The sequence below is a fragment of the Callospermophilus lateralis genome, chromosome 15 (assembly GCF_048772815.1).
Source record: "Callospermophilus lateralis isolate mCalLat2 chromosome 15, mCalLat2.hap1, whole genome shotgun sequence".
Taxonomy (NCBI): Eukaryota; Metazoa; Chordata; class Mammalia; order Rodentia; family Sciuridae; genus Callospermophilus; species Callospermophilus lateralis.
In genome coordinates this window covers 28,237,391-28,263,044 of record NC_135319.1, presented here as the reverse complement: position 1 = coordinate 28,263,044, position 25,654 = coordinate 28,237,391, and the positions used below count along the sequence as shown (strand labels likewise).

The window sequence follows — 25,654 nt, the reverse complement described above, 5'->3', positions numbered from 1 at the left end:
AATGTAAATTAAATTATTTTGCTGGTAAGTCTGTCTCCACAGATATGACCTTGTTTAAGAGTTTTAGATTGCCTTCCCAAATAACTTTTCTCTCTTAGAGATCAATATCTACTCAAATTTTATTTTGATCTAAATGCATAAGTAAATTTGAAAATTCTTCAATACTACAAAGAGTTGAGGCAGAGGATTGGATTACCACCAAATACTTCATTTAATATTACCATGTTGTTTTCTCAACTTTCCCAGAAAATCTGCTTTTTCACATGTACTGTACATTTTCCATTACCAGAGTAGTTATTAGCAACTGTTTATCAGACAATTCTGACCAGCCCCCAGGTAAAAATGTTTACTAGCAAAAACTTTGGAGTATTATTCCATTATACCAACCAGTTGTTTCTTATGAGGAAACTCATCAAGCATCTTTAATCTGTCCAAACCTTACCAGAGGTACCACGGAGAAGATAAGTTTGTTTTCTTTTACTTGCTTTGCTTGTGTAATACTGGAAATTGAACACAGAACCTTACACAGCCTATGCAAGCATTCTACCACTGAGCTATATGCTCAGACAAATAATTTTGCTTTCTAATTAATAGAAATATGCCTGTGAGAGAACACTGATAGCAACTATACTTAAAAATGATATCCTGCTATAATTTAGACTTGCCTGTTACCACACTATTCCTCCCTGACTTGATTATCCAGTAGAACAAACTGTAAAATTTTAAATGCATCAGATTACATCAGTCATTCCTGAGTAATGTCAGCTTACTGAAGAAGATTATTCCCTACATTGTTTATTTGGGTTAACAAGTGGGTCCAGCAAACCAACTCCAGTTCACAAGTCTCCAGATTCCTCTCAGCTCTTAATTTCCAGAGTTGATGTGCAGGCCAAGTACATCACCAAGTACACATGGTATGAAAGTACTTTAAGTAGGCTTTGTGTGCACAGAACTATTGTGTCTCTTAGAAACTGGTAGCTTGGGTGTATTCAAATTCTGGGTGAAGTTCATCCTGAATGTTCCAAGAGCTTCCCATAAATGTCCCTGGTGAATTTCCAGGAGCAAATCATTTGTGATATGGGATCATGATGTACTTCCTTATGCACATTCTTGGGCCTGGTTTCAATTTTTCTTAATATTTGTTTCTATTCAATCCCACCCTCCACCACATCTGGTGAATTAAAAGAGCTGTAGTGCTGGGACACCAGTGACAATGTTTAAGTGATGTCATTCTGAAACATATTATGCATATTTAAGCTATAGCTGCTGCCACAGAATATATCAGCTTGGGTCAAGCTGGGATTTTTCTTAAGGCTTCAAATGCAATAATAAACAAAGCAAGCAAAAAAGATCCATGTGATACATGTAAACCTAGTATTCTGGCATATCATCAAGGGACATATTGGTAACAAATGATCTCACTATAATTCTCAGATATATCTTGTACCTTCATTTATACAAAAGTCAAATCTGGGCACTTTTCCAGCATTGACCATGATTCAGTGTTACATCTGAAAAGAGCATCTAGGAGGGTTATACTTTGATCTACGACATTTTCTCGCAGGAAAATATCATCATATTTTCTTGAAGTCCTTGTTTATGTGTTATCTATTCCATATTCTACATTTTCCATACTGCTTATTTATTTATCACTATTCTTAACACTGATTCAGTCTTTAAAGTTATGATTGTTGATTCTAATTTCTTTTCCACCTATGGTACTGCTGTTTTTTTCTTGCCAGGCTTTTCCATTTTCCATTCCCAGGAAAAAGATCTAGGTTTCAAAATTTGGCAAGAAGTGGTGTGAAGTTGATTGTCAATTCCTAGAATCGAGAGAGTAGAGGAAACTATAAAAGTTTAAAAGACAAAGACTTAAACAAATATTCCTTGAACTAATGTTTGGAAAGTGCATACAAAAGGAGGAATAAAGGAGAAAAATGAATCAAATAATGAAGTAACATGAACAATTAGCCCAAAGGACATCCTATTAATGCCAAAAAAAAAAAATGGCACAATGACACAGATGAATAAAAGCAATCATATGTGTGGATAAAATTCTCTTTGTAATTTTTGAGAGCCTTGCTGAGTTATAATTTTTATGTGCTAATATACATGTATTCTTCTATGAATTCTTTTACTAAATTTAGGCAGTTGTACAACAATTACAACATAGGTCTGTACAGTTCATTTCATCATTGCAAATGTTTGTTCATGCCTACTTGCACTCAATACTCTCTCTACAGTTCTAGGCAGTCATTTCACTGATTAAAACTTTTTCTTGTCTACAAATTTAAAAATATGAAATCATATTATATTAGTCAGCTTTCTGCCTTGTGCCAAATTTCTAAGAAAAATAAACTTTAAAAAGTAGAAAGATTTATTTTGGTCCCAAGTTTTAGAGGTTTCAGTCTATGTTCACTTGGTTTTGTTGCCTTTGGGCTTGAGACGAGGCATAACATCATAGTGGACAGCATGTGGCAGAGAGCTCTCTGCTCACCTAGTGATAAAGAAAGAAGCCAAAATGGAGAGGCAGTGGGCTAAGACACCAATAGCCCCCATAAGGGCACACCCCCAGTGACTTTCCTTTCTTTCACTAGACACTACCTCCTGAAGGTTCACCCATCTCCCAACAGCACCATAAGCTGGTGGCCAAGCATTTAGCATATGTGCCTTTGGGGGAATATCTAAGATAAAAATCATCATACATATTACATGTAGTTTTCTTTTTTTTTCCTCTCATTTTTTTGTATGGCTTTTTTTTTTAACTTAGCATGTTTATATGGCTAATCTCCTACTGCACCATCATGAATCAATTCTACATTTCTGTTTCTTTGAATTATGAAATAATATTCCACTATATAAAAATACACATTTGGTTATCTGTTAATCAATTGATAGATATTTAGTTGTTTCTAGTTTTAAAGGTATGAATAATATGGCTAAGAATATTCTGTTCAAATCTCTTTATAGACAAATTTTAAAAAAATATTGTTTTAATTATATTTACAAGAAACTGTATGATAATTTGACATGTATACATCATGTAATGATCATATATTTTTTTCCTATGGGTATATATAAATACCTAGAAGGAGACTTACTAGGTTTTATTGTAAGCGTATTTGCTTAAGGGTTCTCTCTCTCTCTCTCTCTCTCTCTCTCTCTCTCTCTCTCTCTCTCTCTCTCTCTCTCCTATCAAGTGCTAAGCATCAAACTCAGGCCTTGTGTGTGCCAGGCAAGTGCTCTACCACTGAATTTCAACTCTGTCATATGCTTAAGTTTTTTTTAAAGAAACTACCAGATTACTATTTACAGCCATTAAACCATTTTAATTTTTTATAATAGACTCATTGGCACTTAGTATTTTCACTTTCCATATTAAATCTACCATAGTTGGTGCTTAGTAGTATCTCATGTTTTTAATGTGCATTTTCCTAATGACTAATGACATTAGAACATTTTCATGAGCTTATTAGTCATCTAGTGAAATATCTGTTCAAATCCTTTGCCTATTTTAAACAAATTGTATTGTTTTCTTAGTATTGACTTTAAAGGGTTTTTTATAGATTATAAACACAAATCCTTTATCAGAGGTACAATTTTCTCTATTTTAGCAGTCAGTGATTTTAACTAATTTTTATGTGATATATCCAATCACCATAGCCCAAAGTTCTATCTCCAATATGCTTCTCTTTGCCACTGTAAAAATGGATGTTAGTGAGGTTGTAATGGTGGGTCCAGATATTTAGTATAAAAGAAGGAACAGAATTTTGAATTTTGAAAGTAGACTGTCCTATGATGAAGTAGATGAAAACAAGAAAGCAAAAAATAAATATACTATACTAATAGGGGCAAAATGCTGTTTGTTTTTTCTCATTCTAACTTAGTACTTTTTGTTTCATTTATAAGTTATAGAGTTTTTGCATAACTACTATGTCAGTGTTTTCATTTTATGACTAAATTTTACATTAAGCAATAAAATATACACCTAATAAAATCATTAAAAAATAGCATGTTGGTATACTAATTCTTTCTCTGTTGAATTAAAGTATCTACTGTTTGAGAAAATTTAAATGTCTCAAATTTTTTAATGTAAAGGTAATTCTACAACCTGCTACACAAACCTTGAAGAATTGTTTTTCTTATACTTTTACATATAGACCAGACAAGTAAATAAATAGCCAGAAAAAGTCTGCCTTAGTAAATGTAAAATACAAAATAACAGGAATTTCCATGACATACTTGGAAGCAGATGGAAGTGAATTGAACAAAAAGTGCAATTTTTTTTCCCTACACTGGTAGAAAATCAAATCAAAAAAATCCAGACAAGATCTGAGATTCTGAGAAGAGCAAACAGTGTCTCCTCAATGACAATGACCCCTACTCCAGCTCTCTATCACTCCCCTTAAATTCTCTAGGTGAAATGCACTTGAAGTCAGAACACAAATAAATTCGTTAGACTGTTTTATGCTTAGATTCTAACAGACTACCCAACTTAGTCAACAAATATTTAGAGTATGAGGTTTCTATAACCAAAGAGGTTTTGTCATTAAAAATTCAAAATGTGTTTCTATATAAATCAGAAAATCCCATACCAGAGGAAACCTGTGATGTGAATGTAGCCTGTTTTTATCACAGGAAACAATATGGCTTCCATTCTTTAATGTTTGATTTTATTATTTATGCTGTTGACCAAAACTTTTCTGTCTCCACATCTCGTTTATCATCTAAATCAGGTATGAAATGTTGTGGTTCATATTTTGGACCAGAAGAATTTAACCATAATTTTCATCATGTATAAGAACCATTAAAAATAACTGACCCAGCTGGGTGCGGTGATGCATGCCTGGAATCATAGTGGTTCAGGAGGCTGAGTCAGGAGAATTGAAAGTTCAAAGCTAGCTTCAGCAATTTACTGAGGCCCTAAGCAACTTAGTGAGACCCTATCTCAAAATAAATAAATATATAAGTAGATAGATAGATAAATACAATAATAATGATAATTGATCTCTACTTTGATTTTTTTCTCTTGCATCCTTTTTGTCTAAAATTGTATTAACTTCCCCAGGTTTCCCTGCCCTCCGTAAATATACACACAACACAGACTCACACACATGCACACACAGAAAAATAAAAGGAAACAACATAGACAACCATACATAGTAAGTATCAAATATAAGTTAATTCTTTCTTTTTTTTTTTAGTTCTGCTGTAGTGTTTTCTAAACTCTCTTAGCACAACCAGCAAAAACTCTTAATCAGCTTGTCTCAACTGAGCTCAGCAACTTCATTGCGTGCTAGTCTTTTTCTAGTTCATCGTGTTTGGCATCCCTGAGAATGTTTTAGCAGAACCTTGTGTTGCTTAACATCAGGGATATGTTTTTTTGAGAAATGCTTCATTAGATGATTTCATCACTGTGCAAACACATACATACATATGCAAACTGAGATATAAAGGTCCATTACTCAATGTGGCATTCAGAGGCAACATAAACAAGTCATTTGAAGCTGCTGCTGCTGGCATATCATGACGAACTGTTTTATAGTAAATGTTTTTATAAGTAAATGAAGTATACTCTAAAACAATGATGACAAGTATAGCATGTAAAATAAACACAACCCAGTAACAGATACTTATTACTATTTTCAAATGTTAGGAACTGAGCACAATCGTGTATGCTATACTTTAATACTGCGAGCAGTGCAGAGTGTTGTTTACACAAGCACCGCCCCCAACATATGAGTAATGCATTGCATTTCAAAGTTACAATGCCCACAACTTCACTAGGTGATGGGAATTTTTCAGTTCCATTATAATCTCATGAAGGCACTGCTGTCTGTGCAATCTGTTGTTGTTCAAGACGCCCTTATATAGCACAGGGCTGTATTTCATTCACATATGCCCTTCCTTTTTCCATAAAATGCTCTTAATCCATTTTCTTCAGTCATATTCTCATCTTCCAAATTCTATCTTAACTGTAACCTATGCCAGAAAGGCTTTCATGTTTATCCTATCACCCACTCATTGTTCCTTGGGCTCATTTTTTAATTGCACTTGTCACAACATGTCAATATGGATTTCTTTGTTTATTATTGAAAAATCTCTCTCATCTGGCAGTAAGTTGCAAAAACCAGAGAGCCCAGTATAATTTACCAATTTTAGCTTACACTCCACTCCTACTGTGTTGCCTGGGAACACTGTACATGATCATTAATTATTTTTAAACAAATGTTTTCCTACATATTTTTCCAAGAATTATGTTATCTGGCATTAATAACAAGTGATCTCAGTAGTTTACTTCTATAACACTTTTCTTTGGAAAGATTGCAATATTTTTCAGGCTTTTTACAACTGAGATTTACAAGTTATAGCATAACATCAATTCAAAGTGCATCTTGCACACATAACATCATTGTGAAAAGAATCAAACTTGAGCATTCATGGTCCTATCTTATTCTAAATATGTCAAATACTACTCAAGTGGCTCTGTTTTTTCCCTCTGTCTTTTTGACTCAAATATTCAACCCGAATAATTAGAGATGTTTAAAAGATGTTTTTTAAAAAACGTATTTTTAAAAGTGCTCGATTTTAAAATATAGATAATTCTTTAATTCAGAAGTAAGAGAAATGGTATAGAGAAATATTACTTTATTATCACTCATTTAATGATTCATTGTAATTTGGGGGCTACCGGGGATTGAATTTAGAGGCATTCGACCACTGAGGCACATCCCCAGCCCTATTTTGCCTTTTATATGGAGACAGAGTCTCACTGAGTTGCTTAGCCTCTCACTTTTGCTGAGACTGGCTTTGAGCTTGCAATCCTCCTGCACCAGCCTCCCAAACTACTGGGACAACAGGCATTATTATGATTTTTACACAAAAGCCACACCACTATCTTCATATTAAGATCTTTGCCCATTGTATGAATAATCATACATTAATCAAAGAGGGCATGTTAGTCAGCTTTGATAAACCCCACAAGAACAACTTAGAGGAAGAAAAGTTTACTTTGACTCAAAGTTTTAGAGGATTCTGTCCATGGCAAATTGTCTCCAAGGCAGAAACATTATGGTGGAAGAACATGGCTGAGGAAGGAAGGAGAGAGAGAGAGAGAGAGAGAGAGAGAGAGAGGTGTGTAAGGGGGAAGATATACCTTTTCAAGACATACCTGAATTGACTACTTACTCAAACTAGGTCCCACATCCTAGTAGTCCATTCTGCTATCAATGGATTAATTCATCAGTGAGATCAAAGCCCTCATCATCCTATCATTGCTGAAATCGCCACCTGTGAACCTTGCTGCATTGGGGACCAAGGTTTTAGGCCATGGGTTTTTTGCGTGGGATCCCAGATCAAAACTGTAACAGATGGTTTGACATATAAGTGATCACATGGTACCGCATACCAAGATCTCAAATCATAATATTCCCTACAGAAACAGTCATAAAGCAAAATAAGAAGAATAAACAATCATTAAATTCTTTTTCTACAAATATATTTTTGTGGTTGAAGTGACATAATTTCAAGTTAAATTATCATTTGAAATTAAATTTTTATTCATATACATATATATATATATATATCAAGAAACTTCAGTAGTAAACTTAGCTTCCAGAATAAATGAAAATCATGTCATCAATTATATTCTTCCTATTTGCTGGCACTGTTTCATTTCATGAGAACCTTTGATTTAGTTACATGAAGACAAGAGGAGCAGCGGAAACTGGCATTGGTCAGCTATTGAGTTGCAGTTGAATTAAACCCTCACCATAGTTTAGCTGCAAAATTAGCTTCTAAAGCTCTATCTACCAACATATGATAGAATACAGAAGGAAAAGTCTACTGCTTAGTAATATTGAGGATTAAAGAAGTGCCTTGGCTTGCATGAAATACATTATTATTGGTCAGGTGTTCAGAGTCAGTCTCAGCTCTCTTTTCCAACCTTGGACTATCATTGATTTCTTCAAAAGTATGTTGATTCTTAACCCATATTTTATTATTTAGCACTAAGAGACTGAAAATAGTATAAAGCTATTTAACTAACCTAAAAATAGAATTCGTTGTTTTTTTTTTTTTCCTAATCTTTCCACATGTTAATAGTTTCTGAGGAGCTAGTCGTTTTCCCTGAATATGATACCTTATCTGTGTTTGACTGGCTCTGCAATTTTAGGAGTATTTCTCTTGCCTGTGCTTCACAACTTTGTGCAGTATTTACAGCAACTCCCAGATGGGTGCCTTCCTCAATTTAATTATCATCCAGCTTATCTTCCCTTCCAACCTCATTTATGAAAATGTTAAATAAGACCAGCCATAATACCCATGTCCCTGAAGCACATTCCTCAACACCTCTTCTTAACTTGATGTGTTGCCATTTATCATTAAATTCCTTTAGCCAATTTAAGTCCCAGGAAGAATGTTAATATTGAATCCAATTTGAGCTAAATTTTAATTAAGATTTCCTGAGACATTTTGCTTAAGTGATTTACTATAATCAAAATTGATATCTCCTCTCCTACCCCCACCCTCTAATTATCTAACTTTAACCAAACACAAAAGAGAACGAATTTATCTGACTTGAACAGTGCTTCATAAATGTACATCATTCATTTTGGCTGTTTCTATGAATAGTTTCCTTCTTTTTTGCCTTAAGGTCTATGTCTGTCATTCCCATGTACGTCACAGAATCAGTTAATGAAATGTCTTTCCTTCTGGCAGCCACATCTGTCTACCCTAAAGTATCCAGCCACAGGATTTAGCTGTATTAATGCCAGTCTCTCAAATTTCCTTTTATCTTCCAAGTATTTTTGTTACTGTTATTTCTGTGTACAATATCAGGCTAAATGCAACTGCAGTAAATTCAGAAATAGAATATATCCCACCTATCCATGAAATCCTCTTGGGGTGTTGTATAAGAAAAACTTTGTTTACATTTCTGGGGAGTATTAAAACTGAACCTTCAAATGCGCCATTAATTACTATGAAGTGAAACTGAAGTGAAGCTTCAAGGTACATGTGGACATTCACAGGGTATCAAGAAAGCAGTGTGCCCCAGAGGACTTGTCAGATTCCCAATGGAGTCTGTGAACTATAAAAAGCTACTAACATTATAGAAGTAAAATATGTGATTAGAGTCACATGAGAAAATGTAATTAAATAAGAAAAAGATTTCTACTATGTATTAAAGTTGTGTATGTTTTCCTTTTAGAAAACATAGAAATAGAAATAGAAACATTTTGTTTTCTTCCATGTTTAAATCTCATCCATTTTCCTCCTTATGCAAATTTTGGTATGAAGAAAACATGAAGTTCTGTGAATGTTTGTAAAATGCATATTATAATACTTCCCACTAGAATCCATTTCTATTCTTTTTCTTTCTTTAGTTTATATATAAGGAAATCAAGGATCCTTATTTAACATAATCATTATTTTTAATGTTGTTTTATAGGATTAATAAAGGTTATTTTCTTTTCATATAGTAACCCAAATATACTGTTTTATTAGATACTCTTTGCCTCAAAATGACTATAAGTATGTGCATATTAGTTCTACCTGTGTTTAGATGCTTATACAATATCAATTCAGAGGCTCTGAATATTTTTATTTTCTCAAAAAATTATATCTGGGGTTGCATTAACTTTTATTTTCTGCAATTAAAGATACATCTGTTTATTTTCTATACTGCAATTCTGGAAACCTTATCAGTCTTTCACACATCAGTGTCAGGAAGATTATAAGGCAGGAATACATTATGGAAAAAATTGAGAGCAAAAGGAAAGATGGCAGTAATAAAGAGCACTTTGCCTATTTTTTTTCCTGATCTCAGACTACAGAACTATGTGTTTATGTATCAACAATAGGAAGTGAAAAAAATATTAAATTTTCTACAGGATATTAGATTTTATGTTAGGAATTTCCTCTGTTTTATTTATTTAACATAAAAATAGTCTTCAAGATTCAAAGGTTTTTCTCATCACTCTTAAAAGAGAAGAAAACCTCTTTGCAACTGTGATTTTTTTTCAGTACCCTAATAGAACACAGGAGGCTCAAATCAACAAAACAAGAGCATATATGCCAAGAAAAGTTTCTTCACCTATATTTTGTCTTTGAAAACAAGCTTCTTGTGGTTTGGGGAGGAAAAAAAATAACACAATGGTGAAAAGTTGAATCCCAAGAGGATTTATGTTGTGATTTTCAATTCCAGCTCACTGCAGTCGACGCAGATGAAGGGTCAAATGGGGAGATCACATATGAGATCCTGGTTGGGGCTCAGGGAGACTTCATCATCAATAAAACAACAGGGCTTATCACCATCGCTCCAGGGGTGGAATTGATAGTCGGGAGGACTTATGCGCTCACGGTCCAAGCATCAGATAATGCTCCTCCTGCAGAGAGAAGGTAATTTATATTAGAGCCAATGCAGTCTTTTTGTTGCTCCCGTTTAACCCTATAATTAAATTTAAGAGGCTCGGCAAGTATTCTTTTATCCTGTAAACATCTAAATTAGAACAGAAAATATCAGAGCATTCTCAGGAACTGCGTATTCTTATTGGTTAAATTTTGGGAAGAGGACATTAAAGTTAATATTAAACCACAAAATAATCTCACAGATGAAGAAGGAAGGTCTCTGTTCTAAAGAAGAACTGGAAGATATCAGAGGCATGTTTCCAATTTATTACTCAAAAACAAGGTTGCTGACAGTGAAAGACTCTTTCCTTCAAAGAGCTTCACAGATTGTCAGAAGCATGTTATGTGTCAGGATTTTGAAACCACCTCTCAGTGAGTATTTATTAAAATTTATACGTAAAATATAAATGTGTATATATATATATATATATATATATATATATATATATATAATACTTACTACAGACATGCACACACACACACACACACACACACACACACAAGTTTAAAATTTTACTAATACAACTATATTCTTTTAGTTCCCCATTTGATCTCAAACAACAGGAAGTGTTGTTCCTCTTAATAATGAATTATTTCCAAATTTTCAATAGACATTTTAAAAAATATTAATGAATATGAATATAATCTTACACTTTGTTGGATTATTTATCTTTCACAATTTGTCTGTTTTTTGGTTTGTGTTTTCATATGAATTCTGAATAAATTCCTCAAATTTTTTCACAGCTATTTAATATTTTTTCAGATGTATGTGATTCTGTTTAAGAAGGCAACTTTCCATGGATTTTTTAAATTTCATTCTTTTATACTGATAATAGAGAAATAAATAAATTGAACATACATCACTTTGATGAATGTGTACAAGTACATAAATAAATTCCCAGTGGAAAGACAAATGAGTATTTATAGTTGTAAATTTTCTTGATAACTACCAAGTTGCCAGCTATAAAACTTATAGTCTAAAATTTCAACTACAAAGTCTAAAAATGATATTCTATACCATTTCTCTAGTTGTTATTAAGCATTAATTTTTAAACATTTGTTATTCATATTGTCCCTATTCAATAGGTAATATATAGTATCTATTTTTATCCATGTGAGTATATTTCTAATGTTTAACGGCCAATTCTATTACATTTGCTATGAATTCTGGATTCATAAAATTTTGTTTGTTTTTCTATTGATATGTTAAGCCCAGCTTGCAATTAATCTATATTTTCTAATATTGCTTTTGGGGATTACAATTGTTACTGTAGGTACAATTGTTCTCAAGCCTTTGTTACATTTGGGAATTTTTCTAGTTTACAGTAGGATGTATTGATGCTGCCACATTTTTTCAGTCAATTATCCTGTTGTCCCAACACAATGTATCGCATAGTTCATTTCTTCACTAATTTGTAGTTTCATTGGTTATATCATAATTATAGCATATATTCCTTATGTATTTGGATTTGGGTCTATTCTATTCCATTATTCATTTATTTTTCATGAGCTATCATCATATAAGATTTTATTTCTGTCCTGATGGACAGTTTTGAAGGGGACTATAGGCAAAAAAATTTATATACAAAACCACCATTAGAAGATTTTAGAAAAAAAGTTTCTGATACTTATACCAAATATCTAGCAAGAATGGAGATGAAATTGTCATAAATATAAATAAACCTCAGGTGTTTGATTAAGGTGACTTGGCAATGGTATTGTCAAAATATCACACATGATTTGAGGACATGAGTTCGATTTTGGGCACACTCATTTTGGATGTAGGCATTGTTAATATACCAGAAAAATAAATAAGTATAGATGCCTAAAATGATAAAATGATTAAATGTTATTTCTTGAAAGAAAAAGCGGAATATTTTTATATATTGAGTAGTTATAGAATTTAAAATAAGTGTGAAATAAAATTTAAATTAATTTTAAATAATAGCTTAATTGAGGATGAGTTATTCTAAGAGGAATTAAAGATTATTAATAATACTGAGCATGCACTAAGGCCAAACATGCTATCATTTTACATACCTAATTTCTAATTTTAATAACATTGTGAATGTTTGTATAATTATATTTATTTTTGAATCTAGAAATCTGAGAATGAAACAGGATAATTTATTTGACTAAACACTCCATCTAGCAACCTTTAGCTCTGCAATAAGCAAGTAGTAGAACTAGAACTTGAACTGAGATATGTTGGATTCAAAAACTTTCTCCTCCCACTCTGTTCTATATCCATTAACTCTGTGGTTATTATTTTAGAGAAAAGATACTACAATTGGTTATTAACAACAAAATAATTCTAATAAAAAGAACAAGTTTACCTTTTTTTTTACTTGAAGTTTCAATAAGGTCCTTTCATGTTCATCAATTTATTTTAAATTCTAATTTTTCTCCATCAAACACAGTGCTGTGTCAAATGTTTCTGATCTGAGCTGTATATACCAATATGTTACTATTACTATGACTGATTGCTATGTTTTTGTTTGTTTTGTAATTGGGAGATGAACTCAGCAGTGCTTTACCACTGAGCTACATCCCCAGTATCTTTCATTTTATTTATTTTGAAATAATAATAATAATACTATAATAATTCAGGTGTCTTACTGTGTTGCAGAGAGTCTTGAGAAGTTGCCTAAGCTGGCCTCAAACTTGAGATCCTTCTTCTTTAGCCTCTTGAGTCACTGGGACATACATCACTGCAGGTGGCTAAATTAAAAGTTTTAAATTATTATTTTTTGAAAAGAGTATGTGGCCTCTTTTTGTGGAGATTATGTTACAAAACTCCCCAGTGACTTTCTGAAATCTCAAGTTATGCCAAATTCTATATATGCTATGTTTTCTTCCTCTAAATGCATAAGTACATATTTTTATAATACAAAATGTATTATAAGAAAATTTAATTAGTAATTTAAACACATAAAATATCAACAATAATATGAATAATAATAAAATAGAAAAATATCACACTGAAAAAAATTGTCAGCATCAGTACTATTGCACTTTGGGGCCATTATCAATCAAAATAGGGGTTATTTCAGGCTGGGGTTATGGCTCAGCAGTAGAGGGCTGGTCTTGCATGTGTAAGACACTGGGTTTGATCCTCAGAACCACATAAAACTAAATAAACAAAATAAAGATATTTATAAAAATAGGGGTTATTTCAACACAAGCATTGCAGTAACAAAATAGTCCATGTGATAACTGAAATGGCAACTAAGCAACTGATGGGTAGTGAGCATATACTCTGTGGATATGCTGGACAAAGGCATGACTAATGTCACACAAACAATGGAAAGGGGTGATGTAAGAGTTCATCATACTATTCAGAATGGCATGCGATTTAAATCTTAGGAATTGTTTATGTCCAGAATTACCATGTAAAATTTTTGGACTGTGGTTGTCTGTGAGCAACTGAAAAAAACAGAAATCAAAAAGAACACAGATAAGGGAGACAACTGTATTTAATAAATGAGATTTCATAATCCATAGCTTGCTCAGTTCCTATTTGCAAGTTGTTATCACCTCTTTGCCTGAATAAGCTGTTACCTGTATTGATCAGTACAAGAGTAGATTGTACCTAAGTAAAATTCTGTTCCTTTCTGGGAAACAAAGGGCTGCCTTCAGAATCTAATTGCTATGTCTTTTCACTGATACCAGCATAGTTGACCTAACCTCTCTTTTTCTCTTTTAAGAAAATGGGTTGGATACTAAAGGATCACCTTATAGTGTGTGTTCAAACGTCAGGTGGGAGCTGCAGAGAGTAAAATCCATATACCTTCATTTCACTTGCTGGGATAATGTCCTGTGCACTGCAGATAATGACATTTGCAGTTTTTCTGGAGGGAAATGAATCCTTCAAATTAAGTTGATGAATGAACTGTGTTGTGAGGTTTTGCTTTTAGTTTGCTTTATGAAGAAGATTCTATTTTTAAATTATGAACATAAAAATATAGGTTATGATATACTTCATAGATTGACCCAGACAGCCACAGTATTAGCTAAATGTAATTAAATAAAAGCATCAAAACCAATAGCAGCAGTGTTCAAACTTTGAGGAAATTTCCATATTAGTTTTCTTTCAGATTGGTAACTTCAATTTAGAAATTTAAATAACGTTGAGTCTCAAAATATCCAAGATGAATTTACTGTTTATGTGTCTGTTATTTCAGTTTGGTAAAGGATCTAAAGATTCAAAGTGAGAAAAGAAATAGTCTATAATTGACTTTTTTGGTGCCCATTTGTTTTAGGCTTTGATGAGAAGATGAGTAGAGAGAAAAGGTAAAAGCTAACAGAAGTCATAAAACATTCTGGGGTATTGTTAACACTAAGCGTGTCTCTAACTCATCTTCTTAGTATATAATTCAGTTAAATTGAGTAAATATTTATTAAGTTCTGGTGTGAATAAAGCATGACTGCTAGGTATGTATGAATATGTAATAAAAAATAAAAGGCCCTGCTTCTAAACAGTTTCTAATATTTATTGAAAAATGATTGTTTGATAGAGGACGTATCATTTTCCCCACTTAATTCTTGGAGTCCAAGGCTATATATAAATTACATATAATTAAATAATCTATTCTCCAATTGAATAATATTCCATTGTGAAAATATAGTCTTTAAATAACTTTATGTGTAATATTTAACATTAATAAAGACATGATAAATAAATACTGATTTATTTTAACAAAAATTTACTTTGTTTGCACAAGTCCTAGTCTCTTGGGTAGGCACCAGAAATAGGAAATAGAGGTAACATGAGACCTCTGCCCTCATGGCACTCAGAAGATGGCAGAAGAGAATGTCAGACTCACACGTAAAGGGGTAGTAATAGAATATCCATCTAGGGGAAAAAAGAGCAAGATATTGGAGACACAGAAAAGCAATGCTGTGGGAACAGGAATGGTTTGACACATTTAATCATATCATTGACCTGCTTAAAATTTGTCAACCATTCCCCATTACCAAGATGAAGTTTGATTTGATAGGATTTGCAAGAGCCCTACATCTCCAATCATAACTGCAACTGCTGTTCCATGTATAACCATATTTTTAGCTTTATAAAACTTATAGTTTTCTAGTTTATTTCTCTGTGAATTTGCACATATTTTTCCTGTCTGTAATTCCCTACTGTTTTTATATGTAACTACATTTTACATTTTCAAATTCTGCCCCTTAATTTCCCCTAAGAGTTTATCTTTGACCTCTTATGTTGGTTTTAAATCTGAGGTCTACTGTGGATTGCTATTTGTACTTTCAAAATAGTAGAACAGAATCAATGAGCATTGAACTATAAGTATAGCGTTTCTAGGACCATGTTTGTGAGAAAGGAAGAACTACAGTAATTTCTTTAAGTCTATTGAGGAAGGCAATATTAACACCTGTAGCCTTCGTCATAGAAACAACATGGTTGAAATGTAGAGTTACAAATAGACATAACACATGTTGACATATTTAATAGAAAATTGTATAGAAAATAGCATATATTGTACAACCCTCTAAATGTCAGCAACATTCTCTCCTTACTGATTATTATTGTAATATGACAAAAATTTGACTTTAATTTGTACCATTTCCAAAGTTAAAGCAACGGAGGTCCATCCTTATACCTCCCCTTTATTCCTGTTTTATTTTATTCTTAAAATAGTTGCATTCGGGGCTGGAGTTGTGGCTCAATGGTAGAGCACTTGCCTGGCATGTGTGAGGCCCTGGGGTCAATCCTCAGCACCACATATAAATTAATTAATTAATTAAAAGGTCTATTGACAACTAAAAATATTTTTTAAAAATAGTTGCTTTTGATGATGTTTCATTCCTGGTATAAATAATTAAAAATTGTGATTTCAAAGTCTGAACCCAAGACTCGAAATAATTTATGTCATCATGTGACATAAACATGATGGTTTGTTAAAAACCAAGAATGTTTTATATTCACACACATCAAATGAGTAAAAATTCTCCAGTGTATTTCCTAAATTTGTTCTTCTGAGATGAAAGTTTTTCCTTTTTCCAAGCAAAGTCTGAATGTTAAAATCTTGCTTTTTTAGTTTATCTGTTTTTGCTAATTAACTTTGTAAACTTAATTCAGTGACTTATTATTTCTGATTTTTAAATGACCTTTATAAAACTATCTGCCCAAATTAGATGATGTAAAGTCTTTAAAATCATAAGATTATTTGAGAAATGCATTACCTCTTCTGTTCTTCTTTGACCTTTAATACCAAACGTGAAAGAATAGAGTATAATGGTTTTCGTTTTTGGAAATAGAGATTTATATACATCAAACCAGCTTTATACAAAATAAAATTTGGTTATATAAATGTTCAGTTTTATGTATTTAGAACTGGAAATAAAATGTAAACATGAAATACATAAAATATTATTTACTTAGTGTATCATTTATGTGTTTAAATGATGCTGTTGAAATACTACTATTTATTACAACATGAATGTCATCATTTTCTTGTTAATACTGTTGGTTTTCAATTTAGAAAAGCTAACTCTGACACTCTGTTGACATCAGTAATAAAAAGAAGATATCATTTTAAAAGGCAATAACCCTCAAGATAGTGCTTATTTAAACACATGGAAGGGAAGAGACAGGATGTTCAAGATGATAGTAACCTTGAAATGAAATTTTTCCAAAACTCTAAGATCAAAGTCCAAGAAGTAAAATAACATAATTAGTAAATATAGCATAAATTGTTTTAGAAAGTGGAAGGTAAAGCAAACAACTAAGTGTAGATGAAGGTAACAGTCACATTGGACAAAAGCTGCTCTGTGTTCTGCCCAAGATCACACAGTGGCAGCACCAAAAGTGTAATCTGAAAATGTCTGAGCACAAATCCTGGCCTCAATATCACCTGCCTACAGTTATCAACAATAGTTTTGTAAGACATAGTATGCATAGAGAATAATAAGTCCAATGTTACAAAACATATGCATAGAGAAGATACAGTCAGGAAAAAGGAAGAGACATAAAATTACTGAATGACTTGATAAATAGTACACTAAAACAAGCCAAGATTCTCAAGGGTAAAAATATCCAGGAGAATGTACCTCTTGGTGCGGCTGTTGGATTCCATTCACCATCTAGAAGGATATGAATTCTACCTCCAAATTAAATCCCATTGTTCTCACAATATGAGAATTGGGATTTCTGTAAAGTACAATAGATTTTGTAAATTTCTATTATTTTATTTTCATATGAATTAAAGTTTATAAGCAACATTTCATTTGTTTTAACCTATTTTAAACACTCTGAACCTAAAGACTAAACTTATTATTAACAGTTTTAATTATTTTATATATTAGTATTATATATATATTAGTACATATAAATAAATTATTTTTATTATCTCATACATTCATATATGAAAAAAGTAAAATTTTATTAGGAAATTTTAATAGTAAAGTGTTAACTCAGATGCAATAATGAATAGAGGTATGAATACAAGAGTCTAAAATTTGAAATAAACTTACTTTGCAACAATAAATGCAAGAATGAAATTCTCTAAAGTCATGTAGCTTTTCAGTGATGCCTAATATCCTATGGCTATGTGTCTACTGAGGATCTGCTCAGAAACAACTTAGATTCCAGGATATTACAAAGTGACAAGATATACAACTAAATCTCAGTGCTCATGATCTGTGTTTCAGTGAAAAGTTTTTCAAAAAGTAGGATGGCATACTTAATCTGAGAAAAATGTGTTTGGTGATCATGTCTTTCAATTGAAACACTTATTAAAGACTTTGAGAAAACAAGAACATTTTAACCCCAAACAGAATCTATAATTAATATGTTTTAAACTAAAAATCATGATTTTGTTCAAATAATGTTTAAAGCATACATGTCAGGCCATGTTAGTATGGCTCCATAAGATGCATATGTATTTCAAGACGGAGGACTACCTTTTTGTAATTTATAAAATTTTATAATTTATATATATATTTGCCAGTGTTTCTTTATAAACTTTGCTTCTTCAGTTTTTATTATGGGAAAAAAAAAGAGTTTAAGATGTCAAAAACATTTCTGTCAGTGTTATTTCTTTTATGCTTGTAATAACAAAGTATTTTCTTATTCTTCAAGAAAATTATGGGTCAAGAAAGGCATTAATTAAATCTCATCTTTTAGTTTTTTCATATTATACTCTTTAAACAAAGACAGTAAAACCCATTTAGTTTTGTTTTCAACTGTTTTATGTAAGAATTAATTTATGTTCTTGACTCTACATATACTTACATTAAGTCACTCATGTCAGCTACAGAACTAACAAAACAGTCCATAATTTGCTTTTGTGTGGTATTTTAATCAATACTTCCTCTGCTGGTTTAATAGGAAGAGAGCTCAAAGGACAGCTCCTATTACCAGATGTTTATAGAATATTTTTTGCTATTAAAAAAGCATTGAAAAATAAAGTCAAAAGTCAAGCCATGTTAATTTATTAGCTTTGTTGTATAGCTATTACTTTTTAATTTGTACTTTTACCTAAGTTAAAAAATACAGAAATAATTCCTTTCCGTTTTACTAAGATAATTTTGTAGAAGGGTTATGTTTCAGAGGAAGCTTTTATTTTTCTATCCTTTCAAGCTGATTTTACTATTTTCTATAAAAGTTTGAAAAGCTTTTGGCCTATAAAACCCCAAAATGATAAAAGGTTCAGTTTATCTTTAAATGCTATGTAGCTTTTTTAACATCTTGTTCACTTCTCATTTTCTGCAGGCACTCCATCTGCACAGTGTACATTGAAGTGCTTCCTCCAAATAATCAAAGCCCTCCCCGCTTTCCACAGCTGATGTACAGCCTTGAAATCAGTGAAGCCATGAGGATTGGTGCTGTTTTATTAAATCTACAGGTATGTTTGACAACAAGCACACACACACACACACACACACACACACACACACCTTCTAAAGTGACAAGCTGGAGACTAATGAGTTTATATTTGTTCTTTAGGGATTCAGAGGGTGGGTTGCATGCCTGCTTGTATTCTAGAGAATGAAAATTCCATCTGGAAAGGAAAGCAAGCATAATATGGATGTAGGGTTTGCACAGCTAATCTATTCTATTGATTGCCACAATGAAGAACCAACGTTTGGCTGGCAGGGATTAGCTGTAATCATTACAGGAGAAAATGAAGGGATTGGAAACATGCACTTGAATATTTTATACTTTGCAACTAAAGAGTTTGCAGCTGACTATTATATTCTGTCTTGGGTGCCCTTGCCCAGCTGGATTTATTTTTGCTACAGTGTTGTATAGGGAAATAACCTTAGACTCAAAGATTGATGATAGGCATTCTGACTCTAAAGGAAACTCTATTCTATGGTTGCAGGCTAGTCTTATAATTATGTGCCTTGGTGTATTCAATTAGATAAGAAGTCTATATTTAGCTGATGTTTCTATTTCCAGTTCAGAATTCATGGGCATATGAGTTACATGCAAGATGATATCTTGGTTTTCACTATTTATATATTCCTGACCAAAGCACATCTGACCAGTTAAGGGTGTATCTTTGACTGAATACGAAGCTCCAGTTGGTGCTACATATGGTGTCAATAACTACCACTTGCTACAACAATCATAGAACCATAGCATGACTATTGTTTTACCTATGGGTATTCAGAGGACAGAGTTTATCTTTTCCTTGAATTATATGGAAATGGAAGAATTTTTAAATATGAAAATTTAGGGAGCTGACCCTTAAGATTAGGAGAGATTTTAATATGAATAGAAGCAGAAAAGTTCTAGCATCAGTCTAGGAAGTCACATAAGGTATAGTTACATCATGCACAAATCCATTTGAATACTGACATGTTTTCACTCCAGTCCTGATTAATTAATAATTTCATAGAATTATTCCCTAGTATTGAAAATAATGTGAAAATTAAAAAAAAACAAAAACAAAAAAACCCACCAGCCTATATTCCAGATGTGGAAAGTGAACTTAATAAAAAGTAATTCATGCTTAAGATCAGTGAACTGACTTTTCCAAACTTCTAAAACAGGTCTCTTTCTATTATATCTCTCTGGTTACCCATGGCTGTCACAATTTGATTTGCTTTACCAAGTACTTCTCTGTAGCTTTCCTCAAATATTTATTTATTTTTTTTTATTCTGCAGGTGATTAAAAAGAGTTTGATTTTATTGTCTACTTACTATTAGAACATAAGGAAAATGAAATTGCATAAAGGAAAAAAAATACCACTTCTTCAGGATAGAAAAAGCAGCTAGTCAAATTATTACAATGATATATAATTGGAAAACCTAATATTAAGAAACATGAATGTAATAAAATAATGAAAATTTGTTTTTTTATATTCATGAGGATTCATTTATTGAAACAAAAAGGAAAATAAAATAAATCTTAGATTTGTAAGCTTCTTGTCAGAAATTACATGTTTTATCTTTAAATCCTCTATAACAATGTTCCTTTATATAATTTAACTTTCTATGAGGTAAGCCATAATTTTTCTCATAAGGTGGCCTAGGTTTTATTCAATAAATCCCAGAAAGATCTAGGAAGCATATTATAGGAGAATAATGCTAGCTGTGAGTTAAAGATGAAAAGGAGTTGGCCTTTTCATATCTCAGATTTCTCAGGCACAAAGGCTGAAAAAATACTTACAATGACATTTCTATTCACGCTTTGTGCTGCTGGTGGAAGCAAAAGAAAGGGTGCCAATTGCACTGGCAGTCACTATTAGAAAGAATGAGGGTGACACCATCAAGGTATTTTTTCATAGGCCACCAACCACCCACTTTTGTTCCTGATCAACTGAGACTGAATTTAAACGAGTGACCTAAAATTTGAAAAGCTTCCATCAAATTACTCTTCCAAAGACTTCCAATAAGGGGATGTGTTAGAGGTTCTCTGACTGCCTGTCCCCCATCTACCCTCATCAGCTTCTCACATGTGGTACCACATTTGCTGACTCATTGCTCAGTTTAGAAAGACATGGAACTGTAGAAGACAGCAGTGGACTGGCTCCCAAATAACCTTGTTTTGACTGAGATCAAAGTGATTTATTTTCAGATAACGGCCCTTGTTTCTCTCCCCACCTGATTTCAAGAACCTTCCTTTTCTTCCGTCCAAAAGATGTTTGGCAGGCTGCAGTGTTTCTCTTTGTATTAATATTGTGTTGGTGATTACTGAACTGATGCCATTCCATACAGGAAAATACTAAACAAACCTCTCCCTCTCAGACCTCTCATACTGACTGAAAGGAAAGTGAGGAACCGGGAGAGGGGTGAGCAAGAAATGAAAGACGGAGATCAGGCAGAGATACACTGGAGAGTTTATTTGTCAGAGCTGACAAATACAGGCCATCTTCCATAGATGGAGAGAGGTAAAACAAGCTTGGGGTTTGGAACTTTTATCGGGCAGGCTCAAGGATTAGAGGTGGGCAGGTCCTAATGTGGGCAGTGAAGGGTTGGATTGGTATGAGGGAGTGGTGAGCCTTTCTCAGAAACACTCTTGGCCTGGAAAGCAAAATTTTTCTTAAAATGGCGGCTGTCACTTAAGATGGCTGTCCAGATGCTAAGCAAGGACCTTACTTTCCCCCTTTTGTTTGTAATTGGGCCCCTTAAGGGAAAAGGTGTACATCAATCTTCCATAGCTTCTTTCTGCTGCAAAGGAGTGGTGTCTGGACCCTTGTTAGGGATTCAGGGTGTCACTGAGGCAATGGTGATGGCCAGGAGGTGCTGGGCGATGCTGGCTCTGGATGACTCAATTTTGATGAGGGGTTGGAAGTCCTGTAACAGAAGCTGGTTCACTGTTTGGTAAGAGAGCCTTTGAATCTGTCCATGAATAGATCTAATGACACGGGGGCAAGCATTAGCAAAATGCCTAGGACAAGGAGAGAGGTCAGGAAAGGAAGTAGCGACGGGAGAAGGGGGCTACTTAGCCATCATCCTTCAGTTCCAATGATTGTGGAATGCTCTGAGCCCTGAAGGAGATCAGAGATAAAGGGGACATTAGTAATTGAAGTTCCCTTGGTGGTAAGGAATCTGCACTTCTTCCCAAATAGCAGAATAGGAGAGAAGTATGTGGAAAGTGTATTTAGAGTCAGTGTAGACATTTAGGGAGACACCCTTTGCCAAAGTCAAGGCTCTGATGAGGGCAACAAGTTCAGCCTGATAATCGAAAGTATTTTTGGGGAGGGGAGCTGCTTCCACAACCAGGTTAGAGAGACTATAGCATACTCTGCCTGACCAACTCCCTCCTGAAGGAAGGAGGAGCCTTCTGTGAACCATGTGTATGTTGCCTGGAGCAAGGGGCCTTCCTGTATGTGGGAGGGATGTGGAAAAAGCTCCTCCAGAGTTTCAATGTATAAATGGGTAAGAAGAGAAGAGGTGGAAGGGTTCTGAGGAACGGGGAGGAGAAAAGCAAGATTTAAAGTTGAGCACGTGTGGAAACTAAGACTGGGATCTTCTACCAGGGAAATCTGTAGAGATAAAGGCGATAGGGGGTAAAGAATGTAAGCTCTTGTAGGTGAGGAGTTCCTTTAATTGCTGGGGAGCCAGGATGGTGAGTTGGGCCCAAAGGTGAGTTTCTTTGACTTGTTAATGAGAGGCTGTGGCCAATGTTCTTAGGCTAGGGGCTTATCCTCAAACAGCAGAGTCAAGACCCATCAATAGATAAGCCACAGGGGCAAAGGTTGGCCCGAGCATGTGTCCAAGGACCCCTAGAGAAAATTCCTGCTTTTTCAGCTGCATAAAGATGAAATGGGTTTGTGAGATCAGGGAGATATAGAGAAAAAGTTTTGAAGTCATTCTTCTGTATTGTATCCAAAGGAAAAGTTAAATTGATACTTTTTTTTCTCCCTTAGACCTCTTATCAAGCCTGCTGAATCTGTCCTTTGTATTTCAATGTTAGCTTCAGTGTGGCCTTGGCCAGTGCTTTACAATGTAGGGGAGTTCTGAGTCCCTTGTTTGTATAGAACTAAGGTCTCTGGAGGAATCCAGAACTTTAGTGGCAAGTAGAAGCCGAGCAGGGGAGCAAGAGGAGCAAAGGGAAGACTTAGAATAGAGAAAGAAAAAAGCAAGCACATAAGGGATTTTCTTCCATTTTCCTGAGCACTCGTAAAAATTGGAAATATTGGGAGGTTCAATTGGTCAATGTGCTTCAGAGCAGGAGCCAAATGGAGTGGTGCTAAGTGGATGAGTAGGCAGCTGAGAGGTAAGTCAGATGGAATTTAGGACTTCCCTGGGACTGAGAGAAGGGAGTCATCTACTAATTCCCTGTTTCCGGACTTTTCCTATAGAAAGCCTTGGTTGCCTGGCCAGAGCTTTCGTGAGCTCTGCTGAGGAGCTGAGAACCAATCCTAGAGTGAACTTGCCAAGGGGAAGAAATGATAATGTTAAGACTCTTGGTGCTGGGCCAAGATCTAAGCCAAGATCTAAGATCTAAGCTTCACTGCCATCTCTAGGGAGTGGACTTGTGAGGAGGAGGAGAGGAAGGGGAAGGGCAAAGTCACTTACCCAAATGAGGCTGGCGTGTGGATGAGGCACAAGATGAATGGAAGAAGGTGTGTGGTCATTGTCCTGGGCTCTCAGACCAGGATCCCAAAGCAGCTCAAATCCCAGAGGGGAGAGTAAAGCTGATGGGAAAATGTGATCAAGTCACTGATATCAGTGAAAGAAAAGTGGCACGGTACTAATCACACACACACCTGGGATAAGAAGTGGGTTTATTGTCAGGAGCCTGACAAGGCTGCTCTGCAAAAAGAGAGGGACAGCAGCAGCAAGGAGGGAGAGCAGGTATTGTGACTGGGCCAGAAAGTGGAGGGAGGTTTTGAGATGAATGAGAATGGGCTCCTTGTGTGAGGTGATAGAAGGACTAGAAACATCCCAGACAGTAGGGTCCACCTTGGAATGGGGTAATGGGAAGGCACTGGCAGACGAAATAGAGGATAGTCCTAAGGTAAGGGTGAGGATCAGGGGAGCAGCAGGAGAGTCTGGATGGAAGCATATATGAGGGGTGAAGGAAAACATGGTTCCCAACTTTGTGAGGATGTTCCTTCCCATAAAGGGAGCAGGCACTGTGGAATGACCAAAAAGCAGTGGGTGAAACTAGAGAGCCAAAAGCGCAAACAAGGCTAGGTGTCTGTAAGGGTTGGTACTAGGCCCCCAGAACTCCTTGAGGACCAAATATGTAGTTCCAGTGTCTAGGAAGGAGACAGGCCTACCTGAAATATGCAGAGTTACCCTGGGTTCCCGCAGAGTGATGGTAGTGGTCAGGTGATGGGGACCTGGGCTTCATCAGTCCTCTGCAGCCAGTCCTGAGAGTTGGAAAGGGAAACCAGAAGGACTGGATGGCCGGGGTCAGTCAATGGCGCAGTGTCCTTCCTAATGACATTTATGACAAGGGCCCAGAGGCTTTCAAGGCTTGGGATATGTATGAGCCCATTGACCCATCTGACCACATTTAAAACAGCGTCCAGGTGGTCCTGAGGAACCCTTCCATGGGCCAGTGGAACCAGGGACAGATGCTGAGGCCAGAAGGATGGCTTGAGCGATCAACTGATATTTCTGCTTATGGGCCTTCTCGTTTCTCCCATTATACAACCTTAATGGCCACTCCCAGAACCTCAGCTTGGGGAATTAGAGGCCTCCTCTCAAGGCACCTTACTTTGGCCTTAATATCAAGAAACTCTGGGCAAAAAAGTAGGTCATTAGTAGTTATTTCCCATCTTGAATCTCAGGGTCCAGATAAGTATATTGCAATAAAGCCTTGGTCAGGTAATCTAAAAATGCTAAAGGGTTTTCATTTTTAACTTGAATAACTTCCTGAAGCTTTTCATAATTGATAGCCTATGGGCTGCCTTTTTAAGTCCTGCCATGAGGCAAGTAATGAATTGATTTCTCCTAGTTACCCCTCCCGGCGAATTATAATCCCAGTTGGGATTCTGATCAGGAACTGCTTCAGTGCCAATTGGATGGGCAGGGAGTTGTTATGTATCTCATAAGCATAATTTCTAGCTTGCTCCCACACTTGGCTGTACTCCTTGGGCAGGAGGGTGTTAGACAGGATCACATGGACATCATGGAAGGTCAAAACATATGAATGTTTCAGATATTAAAACTCTTTGATATTTATGGTGGGGTTTGAGGTATAGGACCCAAGCTGCTTTTCTATCTGTGAAAGATCTGACAAAGAGAAAGGCACATGAACCTGGATTACACCATCGACCCCAGCCACCTTGCTTAGAGGACACAGAGATGTGGGTTGGG

General features: G+C 34.7%; 1 protein-coding gene across 16 annotated transcripts in view; it reads left to right on the top strand.

Moving 5' to 3' along the window:
* The window catches only part of Pcdh15 (protocadherin related 15), a 702,462-nt gene that overhangs the window by 436,283 nt on the left and 240,525 nt on the right, over window positions 1–25,654 (top strand). For 15 of the 16 annotated variants that reach the window (XM_076835193.1, XM_076835192.1, XM_076835191.1 and 12 more), the window contains 2 exons: window positions 10,205–10,398; window positions 19,142–19,274. In XM_076835193.1, coding sequence (XP_076691308.1) covers window positions 10,205–10,398; window positions 19,142–19,274 — 327 coding nt within the window. The remainder of the gene's footprint in view (window positions 1–10,204; window positions 10,399–19,141; window positions 19,275–25,654) is intronic. The other variant, XM_076835187.1, reaches the window with a different exon arrangement.